The sequence below is a fragment of the Andrographis paniculata genome, unplaced genomic scaffold (assembly GCF_009805555.1).
Source record: "Andrographis paniculata isolate CXL003 unplaced genomic scaffold, ASM980555v1 Contig15END, whole genome shotgun sequence".
In the NCBI taxonomy this organism is placed as follows: Eukaryota; Viridiplantae; Streptophyta; class Magnoliopsida; order Lamiales; family Acanthaceae; genus Andrographis; species Andrographis paniculata.
In genome coordinates this window covers 2,339,775-2,365,713 of record NW_026137435.1, presented here as the reverse complement: position 1 = coordinate 2,365,713, position 25,939 = coordinate 2,339,775, and the positions used below count along the sequence as shown (strand labels likewise).

Here is a 25,939-nt window from a genome sequence, read left to right as displayed (position 1 = left end):
ATCGGATGAGTATATGTTATACAGGTGATCAAAATATATTTATATATATACTTCAGTATATTTTACAATGCAACATACTCCCTCCGTCATTCAAATCTATACTCACTTTCATTTTTGGGTTGACTTCACCATATTCAAAGTTTTTGTTGGAAGTCTAAGATATTTTATTTGCACTAGACCCAATATTTTGTTTTCGGTGGGAATTGTAAGTCGTCACATGGAAGTTCCTAGCAAAGCCCATTGAATTGACGAGAAAGAGAATACTTATATATTAAAGATACACTTGATTTTGCCTTGTTCTATTCATCTACCAATATTTTTAAGTTGATGGGATATTGTGATAGTGTTTATGGTGGAGATCTTGATGATAGAAAGAGCACTACAGAATTTGCAATTTTTATGGAAAGTAATATAGTCTCTTGGTGCTCAAAGAAACAACTTATTGTTTCGCACTCCACCTACGAATCTGATTATGTTGCCGCAACATCGAATACTTGTTATACATTTGGCCTCAAAGATTGTTGAAAGAACTTCATTACAAGTAAATAGAGGCTATAAAGATAATGGTTAAAAACAAGTCTGCTATTGCTTTGGCCTAGAATCTCGTCCAGTATAATCGAAGTAAGCATATTGGTACTCGCTTTCATTTCATTTGAGAAAGTATTGAAAAGAATGAGGGGAAAATTCAATGTGTAGAGTTAAAGAATCAATTTGCTAACATATTAATGAAGCTATTGATGTTTGAAGACTTTCGAAAGATACACGAGACTTTTGAAGTAAAAAATTAAGTTTAAGGGAGAGTGTTGAAAAATAAACTTGATTTTATTGGAAAAAAAAAAAACACTACTATTTTATTGTTTCAAATTACAGTTGGTGAAAGAATTTGGTGGTCTACCATCCACTCATTGAACAAATTTTAATTTGTGTTTTCTACGTTGGTATAGATAGAATTAATATTGACATTTAAAGTCCTATAAATGTATCTAATTTGCAAATCATTTCATAATCAATCAAGTATTGTTTTATTCTAATTTCTTTCTTCTATCCACAATTTTTTTTTTTTTTTTTTTTTTTTTTTTTTTTTTGTGTTCTTATTACTCTTTCCGTCCCACTTAATTTGTCTATTATTTTTATTATTTCTATATATGTTCGTCTCACATAATTTGTCCTTTTATTTTTCTGGAAATATAATTATACACTTACTCATACTTTAAAATTCATAATTTATAATTTTTTTTATTTTAATTAAACTATTTAGTCACATCTTAATCTTTATCTATAATTATTTTTATTAAATTATAATTATTTTCATTAATATATTTTTTTAATTATTTACTAATATATATTACCTAAAAAATTGTGCCTAAGCTAAATAGAATAATTTAGCCGGGCCGAAAGAAATAGTTGTTTTAATGTATTTTTTTTCTTCCAAACGTATAGAGAGGTATGCCGTATGCACCAACAGGACAAATCCGCTAGTAATTTAATGATGACTTATGCTATGAGTGATTTTTATTCCATCAAAATAAAATCTTTATAATTTAATAATAGTACTGCTATTAAAAAAATTGTGACACAGTTTAAAATTTAAAATATCTATTATGCAAAAAAAAAAAAAAAAAAAAAGTTCACTATTTAAAATGTGACACGTATTCAAAAAATTAAAATTTAATTAATTAAAATAATTCATTTATATTTTAAAAATATACTTATACAAAAGTAATATTTATTTTACTTTAATATATTTATCTATTTTGCCACTAAAAAAAATCTGCCCAGGCAAGACCAGGAGTAGGGACAACTCCTAAATAATTTTAATAATACAAATGGATCTATTCTATCTTTAACAATATTAAATGAACACCACCTTAATTAAATGCCCATTACATTGCACTGCCACATTTACACCTGTACGCCCACATTAATACGTGTGGCTTTACTTGTAAGTTTTTTAATTTGATTTTACTATTTTCAATTTTTTTTTTATATATCAAATTAAATATTAATTTATATATTTATTATATTATACCAAAATTTATTTTTACATTCAAAACACTATATTAATACATATTTATATTACATCAAATTGGGATTGTTTCGAACTTTTTCAAGGTCCTGAGCAAAAATATATTTTAGGTCCTATAAATACTCCACTAAATGTATTTTTAAAATGATATCACTGACATTGGTGTCGGCTAGACAAGAAATTAAAGGCAGTGGTCTGACTACGGTGTTAACTCGGGAGAAAAAGATGGAAATCGAACTCACGGTGCTTCGAAGGTTCTAATAATGAGAAAAACTGAAAGAAAGTGAACGAGAAATTAGAGAGAGAGGGAGAAGTGAATTTTGTTCTGGGTGATTGGAGGGACGCGGCGCGACAAAGACATAAAAGTGAAAAGAGAGAAGTGTAGGTGTTGAATTTCGAAAGATGTAATGCAGTATGGCTAAAAAAAAAAAAACAGATAACAATTTAGAATTTTAAATTTAATCTTAAAATTAAAATTAAATTCAATAATAATAAAAAGTATAAAATATAACATAAAATTTTAAATTTAATAACTATAATATATCAACATTAAAAAAAAAAGATATCCTAATTAGAGCTTGAGCAGTTGCTAATAGCCGTCCTGCGTCAAATAATAATTTTAATTGAAATTTTTACTATCCAAAATTCAAATTCAAAACTAGAATTTTAAAGTAGACATTATCTAATTTGCACACTACCATATATATAAATGCTTTTATATATATATATATATATAGGTCGACCCTAGGCCAGGGCCACAAGGTCCTTCCCAGGACCCATTCCCTCTAGGTGTTGATAAGAAGCCCAATAATATATATTATTATTATTATTATATTTTGTAGAATGTATAAAATAAAATTTAAATAAAAATTTATTTTATAATTATTTTTTAAATAAATTATTTTTATATTAATTTCAAAATTATTTATTTGTATGTTTTAGTGTGTTTATTTAATGATATGATTTTATATTTTTTGTGAATTATGTAAAATTAAAAAGATATGACATAGTAATATTTTTGTATTCTTATTATTTTTATTTTTATATTTATATGTTTAAATTTTTATATTTTATTATATTTTTTAGTAGTAGTTTTAAAAATTTGTGTATTATATAAACATTGAGTTTGTTTATTTAATTTAAACTTTCTAATTTTTACTATTAGGACTATGCTTTTCTCTCTCACAAATATTTCATCAAACATTATTTTAATATCAAATTCAAACCAAATTTTTCCTTAAATCAATTAAAAGAAACAAACCCTTAATAAATATTTTTGTTTGAAAATTTTCTTTTAAAGATTTTGATTATTTATAAAAATATTTTTTAAAAAATATTAAATTAAATATATTTTTTTAAAATTTTTATTTTATACTTAAATATGTGACATTAATTTTATATTTATATTTTGATCGTTTAATATATAAAAAATATTTTATTAATATATTTATATTAAAATATATTATTATTATTATTATTATATATAAAATATATTTAAGGGTCTAATATTTTAATTTTGCTGCAGACTAATAAAGAACGGTCCTGAATATATAAACATTTTTTCCACTAACATCACCACAGCAAAAACTAGAGAATTCATGGACCTGATCTTCACGCTACTCGTCCTCCTCTCTCTCGCAGCCGGCCTTTGGTTTCGCCGTGCTCTAAATCGAGGTCCGGGACTCAAGCTCCCGCCAGGACCCACCCCGCTTCCCATCTTCGGCAACATTCTCTCACTCGGCCGGAAGCCCCACCAGTCCCTGGCCCGGCTAGCCAAAGTCCACGGCCCCATCATGCTCCTAAAACTCGGCACCCGGACCGCCGTCGTGATATCCTCGCCGGAATCCGCCAGGGCCGTCCTCCATAAGCAAGACCAAGCCTTCTGCAACCGGTTCGTCCCCGACGCCGCCGGAGTCCTCGACCACGACCGCAACTCCGTCGCCTGGATGCCCGTCGGCGACCAGTGGCGCGTGATCCGCAAGATCTGTAAGGACAAGATGCTCTCCGGCCAGCGGATGGACGCCGGCCGTGGCCTGAGAATGGAGAAGCTGAAGAATCTGGTCGGACACGTGGAGGAGTGCTGCGCGTCGGGCCGGGCCGTGGATATCGGAAAAGCAGCCTTTACGACGTCGTTGAACCTGATGTGGACGTCGCTGTTTTCCGCCGACGCGGCGGAGCTGGGGTCCAGTTCCTCCGGCGAGTTCCGGGACATTGTGAGTGGGATAATGGAGCTCGTCGGAAAGCCTAATATGTCGGATTATTTCCCGATCCTGCGGGGGCTCGATCCTCAGGGGATTTTGAGGAGTGTCGAGGCATATTTCGGAAAATGCTTTGCTGTGTTCGACGAGATCATTGATCGGAGGGTGGAGATGAAGTCCGCCGGAGACGATCGGACGGTCTGGAATGACATGCTGGAGACCCTCCTGGAATTCAACCGGGAAGATCCCTCTGGATTTACTCTTGACCACGTGAAGAATTTACTTCTGGTAAGATCAATATTTTTGTGGTAAATTTAACTTTGTTTTTACCATATCTATTTAATTCATGATTCTCAATTAAAAAAATATATATTAGTTTTTTTTTTTTTTTATAAATATCTCACTTAAATTCTTTATTTTATTATTATTATTAATATGAATCAGCTGCTTAAATAAAAAAATACAAAATCCTACTTTCTACAGGCTATATAAGCTATATACAATCATTCCATTGTCAACTCTTTTTCATGGTTAGTTGTTAGATAGAAATTTTTAAAATTTTAAAGTTTTTAAAAAAATAAATTATAATAATATAAATTAATTATTAATATGATGTTTTATAAAAATATATATATGTATTTAAATAGTATTTTTATTTTTAAAAATTAATATTAATAAAATGTATCAAAAAAATTTAAAATAAAATATGTTTAAAACTATTTTCCAAATTTCTCTTAAGCGTACTCATTAATTCCAGATCTTTTGTGTACTATAATAATTTAATAATTAATAAAAATATATATATATATTTTTATGTAATGTTAAATTTTCATGAATGTGTCCAACAAAATTTTATATTATTTAATTTTTATAAAATTATTCTTGATGAGGAATTTTACAATGAAAAAATAAAAATATAATACTCGCTCCATCCCATAAGTGAATATTCATTTATTTTTTTACGTAGTTTTAGAAATATTAGTATTATATTAGGATATAGTAGAAATAAAGTAAAAATGACTAAAATAACATTATTAGTATGTGTAATATAAAAGTAATGACATTTGTATAATATATTGTAAGTTGTAAGGGTATTTGTAATGTTAAGTAGATAGTACAGTTACCAAAAAAATAATAAATGGATACTTTGTTATGGGACGGACTAAAATAAAAAATAGATATTTTATTATGGGACGAATGGAGCATTTTTTATAATATAGCTATTTATTTGAACAAAATTATTCTTGATGAGGAATTAAATATTTAACAATAAAATTGCATATATTATCTCTCTTTATTTATATTATTATGTCGTAACACTATATGAATAGGTATTAATGTATTTTAAATATAAAATTAATTTTTAATATAATGTAAAAATTTGATATTTAATTTAATTTAATTTTTTTGATAGTAAAAAATTTCTTAGTATAAAAGACCCTACCCAATTTGAAATTAAAATAAATATTATTCATTTTGTATTGTTTTTAAAAGGATATATATGTATCTTCTTAATAAAATATAATATTAAAATATTATTTAATTAATAAACAAAAAGTCAACATGTTTGGATCGAATCTCAATGCAGCGATTAAAAAAAAGGATGGATTAGGTTTTGATGCTTATGTAACGATGCAATAACATGATATGATTAAATATTTATTAGGTGATAAAATAATTAAGTATTAATATAAGCATAAACAAATGCTGAACTTTTTAAGTTATAAAATACTTAATACTCCCTCCTCACATAAATTTTTAATTTTTTATATTTCGATTCGTTACACATAATTTTTCATGTTTTTTTTTTTAAAAATATAATTATATATTTTAATCATATTTTAAAATTTATAATTATTTTATTTTAACTAAACTATTTAGTTATCTTAATTTTAATATATAATTATTTTTAGTAATACACTTTTTAATTATTTACTATTAATTATATAATACCTAAAATTTTATGCGCCAGCTAAAGTGTATAATTTAAATGTGGCGGAAAAATATATATTTTAAATTGTTCCAATCAAATTTATAGTCCCTCTCCAATGAAATGTACTACCTCCATTAAAAAAAAAAAAAATTGTATATATGCTCTATTTTTTTATATGAATTTTAATATGGGTGTAGATATTTATTATTTTTTATAAAACAAATTTACAAAAATTTATATATTTTTTTACTAAATACGAAAAATAGAAACATTATTAAGTGATGGATAAAAAAATTATCATAGATTTATATTACATAGAATTTCGTTTTACGTGATTAAAATTAATAACAGTATTTTATTAATAGTAGAAGTATATGTAAGACAATTTTATTATTTTTTCCCTTATAAATAAATACAAATAAAAAAGATATTTTTGTAAAAATTAGAAGTTTTCTAGTATTAATATTATAATTATTTTTATTATAATTAATACAACATATATCCTTTTATTATAAGTCAACAATGAATTATTTAAAATTTTATTCAATTGAATTTCCAATCACTACCCGAATTGACAACAAATTGAATGGGACCCTTCATCTCATTTCGAATATACCATTTCTTTCGTATTAAAGTCACTAAAGATGCAACTATTCTCTAACTACAATATAAAACACAGGATCTGTTCGTGGCGGGTACCGACACAACCTCCGGAACAGTGGAATGGGCGATGGCGGAGCTCATCCGAAACCCCAACAAGCTGCAGAAGGCCAGACATGAATTGAGAACTGTCCTAAGCCCTGACCAACTCATCCAAGAATCAGATATCTCCCGGCTAACCTACCTTCAATCCATTATCAAAGAAACCTTCCGCCTCCACCCGACGTTACCATTGCTATTGCCACGGAAAGCAACAAAAGACACTGAGCTCAACGGCTACTTAATCCCGAAGAACGCCCAGATTATGGTCAACACATGGGCCATTGGTAGAGACACGGAGGTGTGGAAGGATGCAGACAAGTTTATTCCAGAGCGGTTTATGGAGACGGATATCGACTTTCGAGGGCAACATTTTGAGCTGACTCCGTTTGGCGGTGGGCGACGGATCTGCCTCGGGCTGCCGTTAGCGTATCGGATGGTCCACATAATGCTGGCAAGCCTTGTGAAGGATTATGAATGGAAATTGGAGGAAGGGGTTATGAAAGTGGACATGGAAGAGAAGTTTGGACTCAGCCTGCAGAAGGCCATTTCTCTTAGGATTGTCCCTAATAAAATAGTTTAGTATTTGATGTTATCTTATATCTGAATTTGAATAAGAATATAATGTAATAATAATTTAGCAACTTGTTTATTTTATTTATTAATATTACACTAAATATGTTCCTGAATTTTTATTTGTATTTTGCTCTATGGTATAATTTATATAGGTTTTCAATTTCATTACTCTTAACTGGTCGATTTTCCGGAGTTAAGGAACAAGAAAAAATTTCAAGCATCAAGCTTAGCCATCTTCATTTTTGTCATTAACCACTTCATTAAAAAAAAATCCGTTTGGATACCACTTGAGTTGGGCTAACCCATTTGTTGTCAAAAATCGCAAAAGTCATAAATGTATCTAAAACTTTTCTTATCATTCTTTAGGTCTTGTTGCATATTTTTTTCTTGAGCCTTCATTACGGTTGACGGAAATACTTACCATTTTTCTCCAAGTAAATATTATGCATGCAATTACTAAGACTGATGCCTTGAAATTGTCAATCTTCCATGCATTAGCCTCTTTATACATTTTAAAAATACCGAGCAACTAGCCTTCCTGGTATTCAAAAGAGATTATATATGATAACTGGTAGGAATTCATCTACTCTAAGATAGGAATATTTAAGATGGTCTTGAAATTTCTTTATCTTGACATTGGGTTTCTTTTGATCACTCACATGTGGGAGCTTATCTGAATAGATTCACGATGTGGTTCATGAAAATCCTCGCTAGTGGTTAGAGTTTGATCAAATGACTTCTTTATTTCGAAAAGATCTTCAATTTGAGCATATTTGCAAGGTGATTTTTTCTGAAATGAATTTCATAATAACTCGCAATTTATAACATAGATATAATTGACTTCAAATAATTCAAATTCAAAGTCATTATGCAATCCTGAAAATACAACATTGCTTCCTTTATGAAAAAATGTGACTTTTTCTTGGCCAAGTTGTAATGAACGTTTGCCTTTGGTAGCATCAATATTAGCTTGTGCAGTGCCAAGAAAATAACTTCCTAAGACGAGTGGAGTATCTCGTCCTTATTAATCTTCATTACAATAAAATATGTGGAGAAAATAAACTCGCATCTATACCAAAGCATCAAATCTCTTTGGAATTATCATAGTTTTATCAACATGTTGAATTATTGTTTTTCAAGGAATTATAGTATAAAATCCAAATTTTCTTGCACAGGGAATATGAGATTAGATTGGTTTACGCTTAAGTTACATACGTTTCCCTTTGGAATTCTTATAGTTTATCAGAAAGTTGAATTATGGTTTTGTAAAGCATTAAAGTTAAAAGTCCTAGTTTCTTGTACAATGAATATGACATTAGATTGATGTTTTTGCCTAAGTAACATAATGCTTGTTTAGGTTCTAGATTTTATAAAATACAAGAAATGATATATTACACTACAATTCCCTGTCAATTGTACTTGTGTAGTCGCGTCTTAAAATGTTTGACCCTTAGAGATGATACCCTTAAGGAATCTAGCGTAGGTTGGCATTTGCAAAAATGTGTCATCAAAAGGAATGGTGATGTGAAGTTAATGGAAAATGTTTTGAATTTTGCAAACTGCTTATCCGTTGCCTTATGCTGGAGTTGATGGGAGTATGGGTCTCACAAAATCACGTATGAAGATGCTCCTAATATTAAACATTGTCTTTCATTGCTCTCTTTTGCTTTTTTTTTCATCTTTTAGTGCATGACTTTCTGAAACAAAATGATGTGTCATAGAAAATGTTAGTTTAATTAATTAATTAATCATATTTAAATTTTGATTATTTTTGGATTATCTTATATAATTAAACTAACTCTAAATTGTGGTCTACTTTTCTCCCATTAAGTCCATCACATTTAAAATATACGTGAGAAGTGGCAGAAAAATCGTGATGGACGGTTTCTCTTTTTAATTATAAATACTCTCACATACGAGTTACTAAACCTACTCTAAAAAAATTAGAATACACCATTGCTATTTGAGAGCAGGGTTTGGCAACGTCATCCTAGGGTTCCAGGATCTGGCAATATCTTCCCAGGGTTTCAAAGTTCGGCAATATCTTCCTAAGGATTCCAGAGTTTGGCAACACCATCTTCCCACGGTTCAAATCTACTGTTTGCTTGAATAAGAAGATCTCAAGAACAAATTTAATTTTTAGCAATAGCTAGAGGTTTGCTTAAATTTTTTTATTCGCTTCCGCTAACATATTTGATTTGAGAATTATTTCTAACATTTGGTATCAGAGAAATTTCTTGCTTTGAATTTTCTTCTCATCAAATTCTTGATCAAGATTCGCTTTAATTTCTTATTTGGAAATATTTTGGTTTTTTATTTTCAACAATTGCTTTGCGATATTTTCTTGATCAATATCCAATCATGCGATTTGAGAAAATATCATTCTGTTTTTGGGAAAATTTTAAATTTTATTTTTGAAATTCTTTTAATGAAATTAATTTATGTTATGTACGCAATATGTGAAATTGTTGAATTAGATGGACAGTGGTTTAAATATTTCTGTGTGCGCTTCAGATCTGATATGATTATTTAAATTGTTTGCTTTCGTTTCATCGCTTATACATACTGCAATTTAGTTTGTCTACCGCGGTTGTGTTTATTCTTACTGCATGTTTACATATTTAATGATTAATTTATTCTCTATATTTAGAATGATGGTATGCGAATATGATGTGAAACAAACAGTTGCACAACAAAGTCACATTAATTCTCTAATTGTATAACCTGCTTAATTACTAAGCAACTGCAGCAGATTTATTTATTTATTTATTTTGCCTCAGTATTATGTGAAAATCGTACCATGCAACATCACTTACGAGAAGCATAATTTCTCTCATGTACTATTTTTATTTATTTATTTTAATTGAAGCATGTTGCTGCACTAGTCTGAGTTGATCATGCATACAACTTCATATTATATATTCAAAATGTTTGTGATTTATTTTAAATTTTATTTAATTAAGGAATAGCCACAACATCCTCGATTAATTAAAAATTTATTTATGATTGATTTGAAATCACATTAATAGACATCGATTGTAATTATCATGTGCAATGTGATGAGATCTACCCACAGGAGTCTTTTTATATTTATAGGAGTAATTAGGATAAAATATTGAATTGTATTTCTTAATCTACCCACAGGAATTGAGAAAAGACACGCAATTTGATAGTTTTATTGTGAAGTTTTTGTTTGAATCTAATTGAGTAAAACTTTAGCCCACAGGCCAGTCTTATGTTTTTAGATTCATGTCTTAACGTGCTTACATTGGTAGAACATGTAATTTATTTGTCTCGTTTATTGATGAGCATGTATGTTTAATTTTGCAGCGTTTAATCCTATGAATTTCTCCGACATTAAGTGTGATATTCCCGAATTGACTGGTGATAATTACAAAATCTGGAAGGAGAGGATTCTCCTTCATTTAGGCTAAGTGGACATTGATTATGCTATACGGAAAGACGAGCCGCCGATTATTACTGAAACCCGTGAGCCAGATGATGTGGATTTTTATGAGCGATGGGAGAGATCTAACCGTCTTTCCATGATGCTCATAAAGACTAAGATCTCTGCGGGTATCCGTGCGTCTGTCGATCAGCATGATAATGTCAGAGAGCTTTTGAAGGCTATTGACGAGCAATTCGTTAAGTCTGATAAGGCTCTTGCCAACACATTGATCATTCAATTCTCCACCATGAGATTCACGGGTGTGAGGGTTGTGCGCGAGCATATAATGCTCATGCGGGACATTGCGGCGCAGCTGAGAAGCTTAGAGGTGACCATGTCTGAGTCCTTTCTTGTCAATTACATTTTGTGCACTTTACCTCATCAATACGGTCCATTTAAGATATCCTACAACACACATAAAGATAAATGGTCCATCAATGAATTGATGACCATGTGTGTCCAAGAGGAGGAGAGACTATTGATGGAGGAAGATGAGAAAGTGAACCTAACAGTCCATGGCAAGAAAAGAAAACATGATACAAAGGGGAAGGGACCTGTGCCAACTGAGCAAGTTATAAAGAAGGAGTCTACGTATTTTTTCTATAAAAAAAGGACACATGAAGAAAGACTGCATTAAGTTCAAAACCTAGCTCGAAAAGAAAGGTATTTCTTTTGCATTTGTTTGTTATGAATCCAATATGGTTAATATTAATTATAACACATGATGGATTGATTCTGGTTCTATAATTCATATTTCCAATACCTTGCAGGGTATGGAAAGCCTAAGAAACCAATGGGAAGTGAACAGTTCATCTATTCCGGTAGTCGGATGCGTTCACCTGTGGAAGCCATTGGGACGTGCAGTTTAGTGCTTAGTAGTGGTTTTGTTTTGAAGTTGGAAAAGACTTTTTATGTTCCTAGTTTTTCCAAAAATTTAATTTATGTATCGAGACTATCATGTTTGGGTTTTTCGTTTCACTTTATGGATTCTAGTTTTGTTTTGGATTTTGAATCTAGAACCGTTGGTTGTGGTGAAATTAATTATGGTCTTTATTCGATTAAATTGAAAAATGACACTACTTTTGATTCATTGCATGTCACAGCTGGTTTAAAGCGATTTGTTATGAATGATAACTCATATATGTTATGGCATCGTCGATTGGGACATGTCTCAATTGACAAATTAAGAGATTAGTGAATGAAGGGATACTTAGTACCCTAGATTACACTGATTTTGAGACTTGTGTGAATTGCATTAAAAGCAAGCAAACTAACAAGTCTATAAAGGGTGCACAAAGGAGTTCGAATCTTTTGGAAATTATTCATACAGACATTTGTTGTCCAAACATGGATACAAGTGATCCGAGATACTTCATCACCTTTATTGACGATTATTCACGGTACATGTATATCTACTTACTTCATTCTAAGGATGAAGCTTTAGAAACCTTTAAAGTTTTCAAGGCTGAAGTAGAGAAACAATGTGGAAAACAAATCAAAATCGTCAGATCTGATAGAGGTAGTGAGTACTATGGCAGATACACAGAAAATGGACAAGTTGGCGGTCCCTTTGCTAGGTTTTTTCAAAAGAATGAGATTGTTGCCCAATACACTATGCTTGGTTCTCCGGACCAGAATGATGTTTCAGAACGAAGAAATCGAACATTAATGGACATAGTGAGGAGTATGAGGAATAATGTGAAACTTCCTCAGTTCTTGTGGACTAAAGCATTAAAGACGATTGCGTATGTATTGAACCGGGTACCAACCAAGGCTGTCTCAATGACACCTTTTGAATTATTTAAGGGTTGGAAGCCGAATTTGCGACATATACGTATTTGAGGATGCCCGTCTGAGGTGAGAATTTATAATTGACAAAAAAAGAAGCTAGATCCGAGGACTATTAGTGGATATTTCATTGGATATCCCAAAAATTCCAAATGATATAGATTCTATTGTCCATCTTATAATTGTGGAATCGAGAAATGCAAAATTTCTCGAGAATGACTTGATTAGTGGGAGTGATCATTTTCAAGATACTCATTCTGAAAGAAATCACTATAAAGATCAATCTACTGAATCGAGTGATAGATTAATTGTCTTCCACGCTCCTCAAGTTCCAACGCATGTTAGACGATTAATTAATGAAGTTCCACATACTAATGAAAATGTTCATGTAGATCGAGTTGTGAATGAAGAACATCAAGAAAATGTTGAACAACATGATGATGAATCAGTTGGTCAGCAAGTTCTTCATGATAATGATGAGACAACATTGAGAAGATCTACACGAGTCAAAAAATCAGTTATTTCTAGTGACTTTATGGTGTATCTTCAATAATCGGATTACGATATAGAAGCCGCAAATGATCCTAAAACGTTTTCACAAGCCATGAATTCTAAAGAATCTGATTTATGGCATAATGCTATGAAAGACGAGATGAATTCTATGGCATCAAACAAGTCTGGGACCTTGTCTAGTTGCCTGATGGTGTAAAAGCCATCGGATGCAGATGGGTCTTAAACAAAAAAGAGACTTTAATCGCAACATCGAAAGACATAAATCAAGACCTGTTGCTAAAGGATTCACTCAAAGGGAAGTAATCGATTACACCGAGACATTTTCTCCGGTATGTAAGAAAGATTCCCTCCGTGTGATCATGGCATTAGTAGCTCAGTTTGATTTTGAGTTACATCAAATGGATGTGAAAACAACATTCCTAAATGGTGATCTAGAGGAAAAGGTTTATATTAAACAACTTGAAGGATTTACCTCTAGTGGTGGAGAAAATTTATTTTGTAAGCTTAATAAATCCATATATGGATTGAAGCAAGCCTCCCGTCAATGGTATTTGAAATTTCATGATGTTATCTCTTCATTCGGCTTTGAAGAAAACGTCATGGATCACTATATATACCAGAATGTTAGTGGGAGTCGTATTTGTTTCCTTGTGTTGTACGTGGATGAAATTTTGCTTGCAACTAATGATAAAGGGATGTTATATGAGGTGAAACAATTTCTCTCAAGGAACTTTGATATGAAAGATATGGGAGAGGCATCTTATGTCATTGGCATTAAGATCAACAAAGATAGAAATCGAGGCATTTTGGGTTTTTCTCAGGAAGCCTATATCAAGAAAGTTCTAGAAAGATTTAATATGAAATATTGCTCACCGAGTGTAGCTCCCATTGTGAAGGGTGACAGACTCGATTTGAGTCAGTGTCCGAATAATGACTTTGAAAGGGAACACATGAGAAATATCCCTTATGCTTCAGCAATAGGAAGTCTTATGTATGCTCAGGTTTGCACTAGGCCCGACATAGCATATGATGTTGGAGTATTAGGGAGATATCAGAGTAATCCAGGTGTTGACCACTGGAAAGCTGCAAAGAAAGTGATGAGGTACCTTCAAGGTACGAAGGATTTCATGCTCACGTATAGACAAACTGATGTCCTGGAAGTGATTGGCTATTCCGATTCGGACTATGCTGGCTGCATTGACACTTAGAAATCCATATCGGGTTATGTGTTCATGTTGGCTGGTGGAGCTATCTCTTGGAGAAGTGCGAAACAGTCTATCACTGCTACTTCCACTATGGAGGCTGAGTTTGTTTAATGTTTCGAGGCTAGCATGCATGGTGTATAGTTGAAGAGTTTTATATCCGAGCTTAGAGTCATTGACTCTATTTCCAGACCGATCAAGTTGTACTGTAACAACTCTGCTGCGGTGTTTATGGCTAAAAACAATAAGAGTGGGAGTCTAAGTAAACACATCGACATCAAGTATTTAGCCTTAAGAGAACATGTCAAGGAAAATAAAGTGGTCATTGAACACGTTAGTACAGAGTTGATGGTTGCTGATCCCTTAACTAAAGGCATGCCACTAAAGAATTTCAGGGATCACGTAGCAACTATGGACTTGATTCTACAATGTAGTTTATTTGCGCACATTGTTATTTGAGACTCTTATTCAATTTGATGTTTTCTCGCTTTATTGTGCACATATTTGTTTATTATTGAGAAAACTCGCTTATGTTTAACCCGGAATAAATATATGATTTATTCATTAAGTTGTGAATTTAGTTTGAGATGCTTGACATATCGTGATACATGGTAGGTAACATTCGTTTATAGAAGACCTACCGCCATGATTCGTATGTAAAATTTCTCGTTATGTTATGATGGTTTGAGTGGGCCAAGTGAAAAAATGTTAGTTTAATTAATTAATTAATCATATTTAAATTTTGATTATTTTTGGATTATCTTATACTCCCTCCGTCCCTGAAATAAGGGCTGATTGTGTCCGACACAGTATTTAAGGAATATTGATATTATATTGGTAGTGGGTAAAAAGTATGGATAAGAGACTTTGTTGCTTTTGTGAGTGTATTAGTGTAAAAAGTAGTGGCAATTGTGTAATAAAAATGAAAAAATAGAGGTAGTTTTATGGTGATATGGTTATTTATAATGGTAAACAAGACTATTGTATTGGGACGGAGGGAGTATAATTAAAATAACCCTAAATTATGGCCCACTTTTCTCTCATTAAGTCCATCACATTCAAAATATATGTGAGAAGTGGCAGAAAAATCGTGATGGACGATTTCTCTTTTTAATTATAAATACTCTCGCATATGGGTTACTAAACCTACTCTCAGAAAATTAGAATACACCATCGCAATTTGAGAGCTAGGGTTTGGCAACGTCATCCTAGGGTTCCAAAATCATGCAATATCTTCCTAGGGTTCCAAAGTTTGGCAACATCTTCTTAAGGATTCTAGAGTTTGGCAACACCATCTTCCCACATTTGTAATCTATTATTTGCTTTAAGAAGAAAATCTCAAGAACAAATTTAATTTTTAGCAATGGTTAGAGGTTTGTTTAAATTTTTTTATTCGCTTCCGCTAACATATTTGATTTGAGAATTATTTCTAACAATAGAAACAAAAGTTGGGGATATGTTTTAACCATTGTGTGGTTCAAAGAGTTGTTTCCCACTTTGTGTTTCTATTGCCTTTAATTTCTTTGAATTGTTTTCACTGTGCTAAGTAGTTTCCCTGAAGCTCAAGTTTTGAGTTGTTATGCGTTTTGGCCTAGTTGAGTCTCTAACGATTTGATTACAACAAGAGTTTTTTGCTGAAATTGAGTATTATCCTGCATCAGGCGATGCATCATCCCCTCTAATGCAGCTATTGAAGGATATTTGAGAGCTACCAGTGGTACTAATTGAAGGGAAAATAAGAATTGTAATAAGGGTTTTGAATTGGTGGATAGTAACCCCTTACATTATATGTGGTAGTATCCCCTAATGAAATGCAATTATGTGTTGCTGAAACGGAACTACTGATAATTTACTCTTCTGTTTTGCCCTTAGGGTTTGTAAAATTGTATGGGGGTGGTTGATTGAAGGCTCCTACAAAGCAAACTATCTCAAGGTTGCTTGGAGAAATCAAAGCATAGTCTATGGGTATCATTAGCTCAGAGTGTTCACCATCTTTTATTGTGGCCTCATTTTCCTCCACTTCATAAATTTGTTTTTTCTTTGGTTTCTATAACACATTTAATTAGCCTGATGATCTCTTTCACTTGAACGTTAAGGTTATCAACCTTGGATTCTTTTAGAATAATGTTGAGGACTTTATAAAGCTCCTTACTTGACACTCGGTTTGCTTCTAGCTAGTTACTTATAGTGGAATCCATTTTATCAATACTCTCCCACGAATTGACAGTACCATAGCTTATTATAAAGTGTCCGGCAATGGAATCAAGTGAAACATGGAGTTGTTCAATAACAATTATATACAATGTTTGTATTTGGATGTATTCTGGTAGCACATTATGAGGGCAATTGCAGAGAATCATCTTATATCTTGACCATGCCTGAAGTAGCGATTTATCACCCTCTTGTCTAAATTACATTATGTCTTTCCTTTGCTGCATAATTTTCATTTTAGAATAAATCACATGAGGAATTGTTATGCCAAGTCTTCAAAGAATTTTGGATTAGCTATTGAGTTTATCCATTTATGAGCCTCACCACAAAGAGATAATGGAAAGAGTATCAACTTAGCGGTGTCTTTAAATAAGCCATTGAACTTCAACGTTGATCTTATTCTAGGGAAGCTTTTTAGGTGATTATGGGACTCTCATGTTGTAACCTTCTATAGCTATTTTGTTCTACAACTGACATCAGTGAAAATTTTAACTTAAAAGAACCCATCTACTTTGGGCGCAACATCATGAATCAAAGTAAGGTCTAGTAAGACCTTTTAATGTGCAACCATAGGGGCATTATCCCGTGGAGATTGTGTGTTTCTAAGTTTATTTTGATTATTCAAATTTCCTTTTCATTGGGGCTCAAAAACTCGGAGTAGGGGGTGGGGGTTAACAATGTCTAAGTAAGCTAAACCTTGTTGAAAAGTATGATTCTAAAGCAACTGGGTTTTTCTCAACTTGTTGGACATGATCTCTTAAGTTAGCCATGTGCTACTAAATGGCAAGAAAGGTATAAAGTAGGATGGTATCCGTGGGACGAGGCGTGGTTCTAGCTTCAGGGGTGGACTGTGGCGCGAATGGAGCACTCGCATTCTTAAAGTTGGATACAACCATTGTTTCTTATTTGATATTTTATCAAATACGACGTTGAGTATGATCACTAACTTTTCTTGATTGATTTTTAGTAGAGTCCCTACATACACCAAAAAAGAAAAAAAAAAGTTGTTAGTATAGAACAAGATAAAGTAGAAAGTACTAAGCTAATAACAATTATCATAGAAATCACTATCCTACTTAAATACACCCTTAGAATTAAATTCTTTGCCAATGGTGCGATAATAGAAAAAATTGATGGATAATGTTTTGGTATGACATTAGAATTATAAGTGGTGTTGATGGTGAATTTCAATTGTGTCGTGTAGCCTAAAAAGCATCCCCATATACTAATTTTCTCATGTTAACTAGTGAATTCCGGGTTGATCACAAGGAATTTAACATTGAGGAAAAAATTGAGTAGAAGTGCATGTAAGTCTATGAGATCGTAAAACCGGAGTGTAATTGAATTCAAACTAAAATTCAACTAGTTAAGGTAAATACAAAAAGTGAAATAATGGTGAAAAGGAACGAGTGGATCGCAATTGAAAGGCATTATGGATTTATGATTTGGTGGAATGATGGATGTTGGCGAATGAGAGATCATGAGTTGCAAGTGGATTCACAAAGGTGGGATAATGAATAAAGGAAATTTGAACTCCTCACACTTAACCTTTATTCATTCTCGAATAAATTCAATTAGTGAAATTAAACCAAGTATTTTCTATCAAGAATCCAATATTGCCGGCAATATCAACGGTGGTGTGCAAGCGAATCTTAGCTAAAGTTCATATCCTTGAGTCATTTAAGTGTTATTGCTCATCTACAAAGATTCTAAATTATGTCTCCCGAATTATTTTCAAACTTAAGTATTTGGAGTAACTTCTAGAAATGATGCGACGACTTAAAATATACCACCAATAATAAATTATATGGTACAAAAAATTAAGAAACAAAGCGATCCAGTAGACTTTGCTACGGATAATAAATTAATTTTGACATTTTTGCGTTGATTTTTTTTTTCCAAGTCAAGTCGCATATAAAGATAATCGTCATCCTCCTCACACTATTCGTTCGCCAATCCGATTTTTAAGGAAACTTAATTCATCTTATCCGCTAAAACGCAGCTAAATAAACAAAAGTTCTAAAAATTAGACTAGGTGTGGACAAATGAAACGAAGGGATATCAGCCAACTTTATCAAAATTCTGATTTATACTTATACTCAAAATAATTTCAATTATTGAATAGATTCAAATTCAAATTCATATTAAGCACAATAGAAATCGATGACTCAGGAAAATAACATATTTCATGGCTAATAAATAAATTAAATATTATAAATATAATAATATAAAATAATTTAATTCAACATAAATTAAAAAATAATAAATTATACAAAATAAACTAATTGACATAAATTAAAAATAAATATGAATAATTTAAGCCAAAATAAATTACCTTCACATAAAGTAATTAACACACATTATTTATTGCGGCTAATAAATAATCAATTAGCCACTCCAAATAGCAATTAAAACAAATGCTTGTAGATAGCCTATTAATACCGTTATATAAGGGGTGTTTGACACAGAGAATGAAATTGGATAGAAATGAGAGTAGAGAATAGAATTAGAGAGAAATTGAATTGAATAGAGAATTATAAATTATAAATATAAAAAAAATGCAACTATATGAATGATCAAACAAGAATAAATAATTAACCACATAAAAAAAAGAGTTTTAAGAAATGAGAATTCATGAAAAATATTTTTGGTGAGTTTTTTTAAAAAAAAATTTATAAATTATATACCATATTTTTTTAAGATTATATTTTAGTACAATTTCTTAAAAGATCGTAACAATTAAATACTTTAACAATAAATTAAATTTGTTTTTTTGTAAAATTGAAATAATATAATTTTAAAAAAATAATAAAAGTTTAATAGTAAAAAAATAAATAAAAAATTTCTGTGCATATGGGAGAGAAATAAATACAGAGAAATTAAAATGATTTATTTCTCAAGTTCCATTTCTCTAACTCAAACAAATAAGAGAAATAATACAATTTCTATTTATCTGGTGTGTCATTCTCTGTACCAAACACAACCTAAGAGAATTTAATCAATCTCATTAAGTAAAACATGCAGCGGAGCAAATACTGAAATAATTAGCACACAAAGAAGCACTAATATAAGTAATGCAAACTAATTACATCAATTAATACAAACGGCTAACTATCTAAGAATTAACAAGACTACTATCTAACACAAACAAACAAACAGGAAGCAAGCCAAATATTCTATCAATCAAAAAAGCTAACTTCTTTGATTGTGTGGGTGAGTGCAGCCCAAACTTTTCGATATTTTTAGTCGTGCCGATTAAACTTCTCCTTATTCATCCTTGAACGACCTTCATACAAATCGGAGGGAGCTGCAAGTGACCAAATCATGCAATGTAACAACTAGTACAGGCGATGACACTCCCTTTTCGATATGACGGAACAAATCTAGAATTTTCAGATTATCCTTGTACAGCAGCTTGTATGGAGATTTATCATTTAATACCAGGGTCGTCTCTGGGCTCGGGCGAAAGGGGCATCCGCCCGGGGCCAAGTTTAAATTGGAACCCATTATTTATTTATGTTATATATAAATTATTTATATATACAAAGTATTTGATATTAATGTATTAATACAAGAGTATGGTTTAGTGGTTACGTTCTGCATTAAAAAGAATTAGACAAAGTTAATATTAACAGTATTATTGATATTTTTCATATAAAAATATTAGAAAATTTATTTATTTAATTATTTATATTTTATTATAGATAAAAGATATACTCCCTCTGTCCCGGTGCAAAGTTTTCGTTTACTTTTTGCACGTAGATTTTTAAATATTAGTATTATAATGGGTTGTAGTAAAAAAGACGAAAATGCCCCTATTAGTATTGTGTAATATAAAAGTAAAGGCATTTGTGTAATATAGTATAAGTTGGAAGGGTATTTATTATGTTAGGTAGATAGTACAATTACTAAATCAAAAAATGGTAATCTTGTTTTGAGACGGAAGAAAATGGAAAATGACAACCTTTCAATAGGACGGAGGGAGTATTATTTATACATATTTAGGGGCCCCTAATTTTTGTTTTAAGATTGTTAATATTAATACTATTATTGATATTTTATCTAAAAATTCTAAAAAAAAAAATATTTTACTTAATAATTTATATTCTATTATAGGTAAAAAAAATCGGAGTAGATCATTTGCATATATTTAGGGGTCTTTTATTTTTATTTTAATTATTTTTTTGCACTAAATAGATAATAAATATTAGACAAAATTATTATTATTATTATTATTATTATTATTATTATTATTATTATTAGACAAAATTATCAATAACTCCTTTATTTCGAAACTCAGTGTAAATCTTCTATATATTTTAAAAATGGCATGAACCCATTATACTTTAAAAAATGTTATATGAAACTCATTTTTATATTTGTTTTGGTGATGAAAAGATGTATTTTTTGCATGGCAGAGGTTTCATATAGCGTTTGTTAAAATATAAGGAAGCGTTACGCAATTTTTAAAGTATATGAAAAATTTATGCAAAAGTTTCAAAACTAAATTATGCTAGAAAAAATGTTTTTTTTTTTATTTATATTTTATTATACATAAAAAGTATTATATATATATATATATATTCAAGGGCCCCTCACTTTTATTTTGCCCCGGGCCCTTCGAAAGTCAGGAACGGCCCTGTTGAATACCCTATGTTGAAACAACACGTCTTTCTCAAAGCAATATTACTTCCCTTGATTTTGGCAATTGGAAATACACATGTTGATGCAATTTTTTCAACAATAAAAAAGTAAAATCCGAAAATAAGAAATTATCTCCGAATTTGATATAATTAGTGTCTGAGATTAGGAATCTCTGAACACTGTACGGTACATAAGTAAACATGGAAAATAAATGCTACAAACTGAAAATTAAAAGATGATCCCCAAATCACTGACTTTGCTTTTGTTTGAAGATGATTTGAGATACTCTGTCAGTTGCTGACCTCAATCCTTAAATATTCCTCAGAAATGATACCTGGAACCGTCGCCCGAACGGTTACATCACCTACTCTCAACCGTCTACTAATTCCTCTTTTGTTGACACGTGTTTTCAACCATCTTACCAGCCGCGTAACCCAACCGACCAAACTACTGTTCTCTCACTCGATCTCCGCAGCAGCCGACCTCCACAGCAGCCGACTTGCTCATCCAACTGCGGACCATCCGACCTGCTTATCCGACTACGGATCATCCGACCGCGGACCTTCCGACCTGTCCATATGCCGACAGATTCTCCGACCTGCCTATCCGACCGCGAACCTTCCGACCTGCTTATCTAACCGCGGACCTTCCGATCTGCTTATCCGACCGCGGACCTTCCGACCCGCTTATCCGACTGCGGACCAACCGACCTGCCTGTCCGACCGCGGACTTTCCGACCTGCCTATCCGACCGCGGACCTTCCTACCTGCTTATCCGACTGCGGACCAACCGACCTGCCTGTCTGACCGCGGACCTTTCGACCTGCTTATCCGACTGCGGACCAACCGACCTGCCTGTCCGACCGTGGACCTTCCGACTTGCTTATCCGACTGCGGACCTTCCGATCCGGTTATCCGACCGTGGACCTTCCGACCCACTTATCCGCTCGGAAGGACAGCCAGTCTAACCAATCACCCCGAAAATCCCTTAACTGCCAAATGTACTCGATTACAGGCCCAAATTTCCTTATATCTTGGGCATTTAACCTAATTATAAAATTCGTACGTAACAACTTGCCCGCCGCCATCGGACTTTCAAACGCCACTCCTCAATCGTCGTTTGGAAGTTCACAATCCATAATCTTCCCTACCGTGTCTACTTAAATCAACACCAGCCGAACCTACGCTTGCCTCTCTGATGGCCGGTCGGAGGATGAACCCGACTAGGAGGCGGTCCCCTCCTTCCCTGGCGACGAGTGGTCGGGAAGAGGCTCTAACCAAAAAGCAATCCTCTCGAGTACCGGCTTTAGCTAAGGTTTTCTCTAGTAGTGAGGCGACTGCTTCTCAAATGGGCAGAATGCCATATGTAGCTTCAGACTCATCTTTCCCGAACGAAGAACCGATCGCAACACCTGTGTCCGCCTCTGCCGTTGTCGCCTCTGTTGCAGGTACCTCCGCTGGATTTGCTTCTGATGCAGGTACCTCTGCTGGAGTTGCTTCTAATGCAGTCGCTCCAACTGATAGGGATGTCTCAAACGCAGCCGCCCAAATCGCATCCGACGAATCCGTTGCGGCCGTCTCAGCTGCAGCCGACGAACCCGCTGCGACTGCCTCAGTCGCAGCCAACGAACTCGCTACGGCCGTCCCAGTCGCGCCCGACGTACTCGTTGTAGCCGTCCAACAAAGAGTACCAGACCCTATTCCAGAGGAGGCCAGGCGGGAAGAAAAACCCACAGCCATCCAACTAAGAGATCTCTTGCAGGAACAAGAAGAGCTTCCTTCTTCTGATTCGGAGAACTCTGTAAATCTGGTAAAACCTTTCAAACTTCTTTTCCTTGCTAAAAACCAACATCTCAACCCATATTGAATATTCTATATCTCACTTTGCAGGGACCCAGGTCAATACCGCAGCGTCCATTCGAGGTAGCCGACGAGTCGGCCATTGCAATGTCAGTCATCCCTTCTTTCCGACCCACAACAGTCCTTGCACCTTCTGGAACCACGATCTACCCACCCACAATAGTCCTTGCACCTTCTGGAACCACGATCTACCCAGAAGTAAGTAGAGTTGTCACAATTAATACTTGTTTTTGCGCTTCATATGATCTAAACAAACAAAAATCCATTCTCTCAGGGGCATCTTGATCTAGCTCCTCTGTCGGCTGTTCTAATTCCGGCAGACATCCAAACCATAATTGCTCAGGCTACTGACCGACCTCTCCCCGACCTGGGATCAGACTTCTCAGACAGTCTTCTTCAGGCAATCGGTGGCCTTTTATTTAAGATTCCTTTAGAATCAGCCGTTGCCCCCATTCTGCATCGGCTGATGGAGAGACTAGCCGAACTTCAAAATGATGTCTTATTCGCCCGACTCCTGTCGGTCGAAACACCTCTGCCTAGTTCGGATCACAACAATCTAGAGGTTTCCTTGACAAAAACCAGGGAATCAATTCAACAAGCAACTGGAAGACTAGACGGCCTATCTAATTCCAAAACACAAATAGATGAATCAATCCAAAAGAAGGAGGCAGAATTGAGAACACTTCATCAAGAAAAATCTGTCCTGGAAGGCCACATAGCCGACAAACAACGCCTAATTGAGCGATACAAGAAAAATGAAGCCGACTTGGACCAAGAATTAAAGATCCAAGCTCGATCTCAACTTATCAAATGATACCAGTCAGCTGCTAACAACCGACGAATTTCCAAGAGCGAAGATAAATGGTCCCTGATCAAAACTGCTTTAAGATCCCTTCTGTAAAACTTTGGGCACTTTGACTTAGTAAATAATTATTTTCTCCTATTGTTAAGGATCACTTTCCAAAACTCCGACCCTCCAGGGAACAGATGAAACTCATTTCCTTTATAAACATCTGCAATCCCTTGTAAAACAATGAACGAACGCTCAACCACAAATTGAAACTCGGACACACCTGAAATATTTATTAAAATGTCACACAAATGTCCTCGTATTCCTGTAAGCAACTGGCAAGGCGTTATTCAACCCCTCTTCGTGGGTAATCATCCAGTTGGAGGCCATGCCGAGGACTTGTTATGCATACTTAAACAATTGGATTTCAAATTCAGATTCTCCCACCGACGCAGAAAAACCATTCATTGTGTTATTCGCCTGATGGAAAACGTGCTAGGAGGATATAAGACCCTTCGAGATATACTAAATCGCCTTCCTGACATTGATCAACATATGGATTTGATTAAACACCATATGACAGCCATACTCCCAGACCTTGGCTGGGATCATATATTTTCCAATCAGCACGTAGTCTTTTCGAGATTACGCACTCTTGTTGATCGTGAGCGTCAAGCCGTAGCAGACATGAAGGCTCGTACCGACTATGATCTAGAAAAGGATGTAAGATCAATGGGAAAAGTACCAACCCGACTTAGAAGACCTTGTCGATGAAGAACCAGAATTAATCCCTAATCACTGGGATGAAGATTCTGATTCAGAAGAAGGGAGTTCTCTGCATGACTCAATATCTGATTAATGAATGAACCCTTTTTGGGTCCGAACCCCTATGGTCGGGTTCTGCAATAAGATTTCTTGTTTCATGCGTTCTTGTTATCTGAAAAGACAGGAAAATACCTCTTCAGATATCTAGCATTAATAAAATCACGTACCCTTTTACCTTCTTGATTTATAATAATATAAGCACCATTTTCAATCTCCTTTTGAACGATAAACAGCCCTTCCCAATTCGGAGACCACTTCCCTAATTGATCTATCTTTTTGTATGTAGGAAGAATGATTTTCCAAACCAGGTCTCCTTCTTAGAACGTCCTATGAAAGACTTTCCTTCCATAAGTCTTAGCCCTGGTTTCACTCTGCTTCACAATCTGATCGATTGCATGGAGTCGATTGACATCCAAACTTTCCAATTGTTGCAACATAACTTGTTGATATTCCTCAGTGAACTCGTCAGTAGTAAAACTTGTACGTCCAGATGCCACTTGAATTTCTGCTGGTAACACAGCATCTTGCCCAAAGGTGAGTTGATATGGTGAAAACCCTGTGACAGAATTTCTGTTATTCCTATGTGCCCATAAAGCTCGAGATTACAACAAATGCCACTTTCTTGGATTCCCTTCAACCGTCTTCATTATAATTCCAATAATAATCTTATTGGTTGTCTCTGCCTGCCCATTAGCTTGGGGATAATAAGGCGAAGAATGGTTCAATCGAATACCAAACTCTGCCAAGAAGCTTAAAAACTTCTGCCCAATAAAGACCAAACCTTGGTCGGTCATTATTGAATGAGGAATACCATACCTATAGATGATCTGATTCAGCACAAAATCTATCACTTCCTTTTGATCCACATTTTTCAAAGCAACCGCCTCGACCCATTTGGTGAAATAATCTGTTGCAACCAAAATAAAACAATGATGTTTGGATGATGGAGGATGAATTTTACCAATGATATCCATAGCCCAAGATTTAAAGGGCCATGGTTTTACCATAGCTTGCAATTCAGTGACTGGCAAGTGAGTCAACTGCCCATGCTTCTGACACTCTTGGCAACCTTTGGTGAATTGTATACAATCTTCGAAAATCTTTGGCCAAAAGAAACCCAAACGATGAATAGCCAATCTCATATTCAAACATGCCCTATGAGCTCCACAAATCCCACTGTGTACTTCTGTCATGACTTCCAAAGCCTGCATGGACCCCAAACATTTC

The 25,939-nt window shown here is 33.5% G+C and overlaps 1 protein-coding gene across 1 annotated transcript; it reads left to right on the top strand.

Moving 5' to 3' along the window:
• The first annotated feature begins 3,591 nt into the window (after nt 1-3,591).
• LOC127262329 (cytochrome P450 76T24-like) lies at nt 3,592-7,579 on the top strand. Its single transcript, XM_051290978.1, has 2 exons — nt 3,592-4,512; nt 6,837-7,579. The coding sequence occupies exons 1-2, from the start codon at nt 3,625-3,627 to the stop codon at nt 7,437-7,439; spliced, it is 1,491 nt and encodes a 496-aa protein (XP_051146935.1). The 5' UTR covers nt 3,592-3,624; the 3' UTR covers nt 7,440-7,579.
• Nucleotides 7,580-25,939: the final 18,360 nt, after the last annotated feature.

Bases quoted from the DNA above. Each gene is read 5' to 3' on its own strand.
- LOC127262329 (XM_051290978.1), top strand. From the start codon at position 3,625: ATGGACCTGATCTTCACGCTACTCGTCCTCCTCTCTCTCGCAGCCGGC. The intron at 4,513-6,836 runs GTAAGATCAATA...TATAAAACACAG, and splicing joins ACGTGAAGAATTTACTTCTG to GATCTGTTCGTGGCGGGTAC.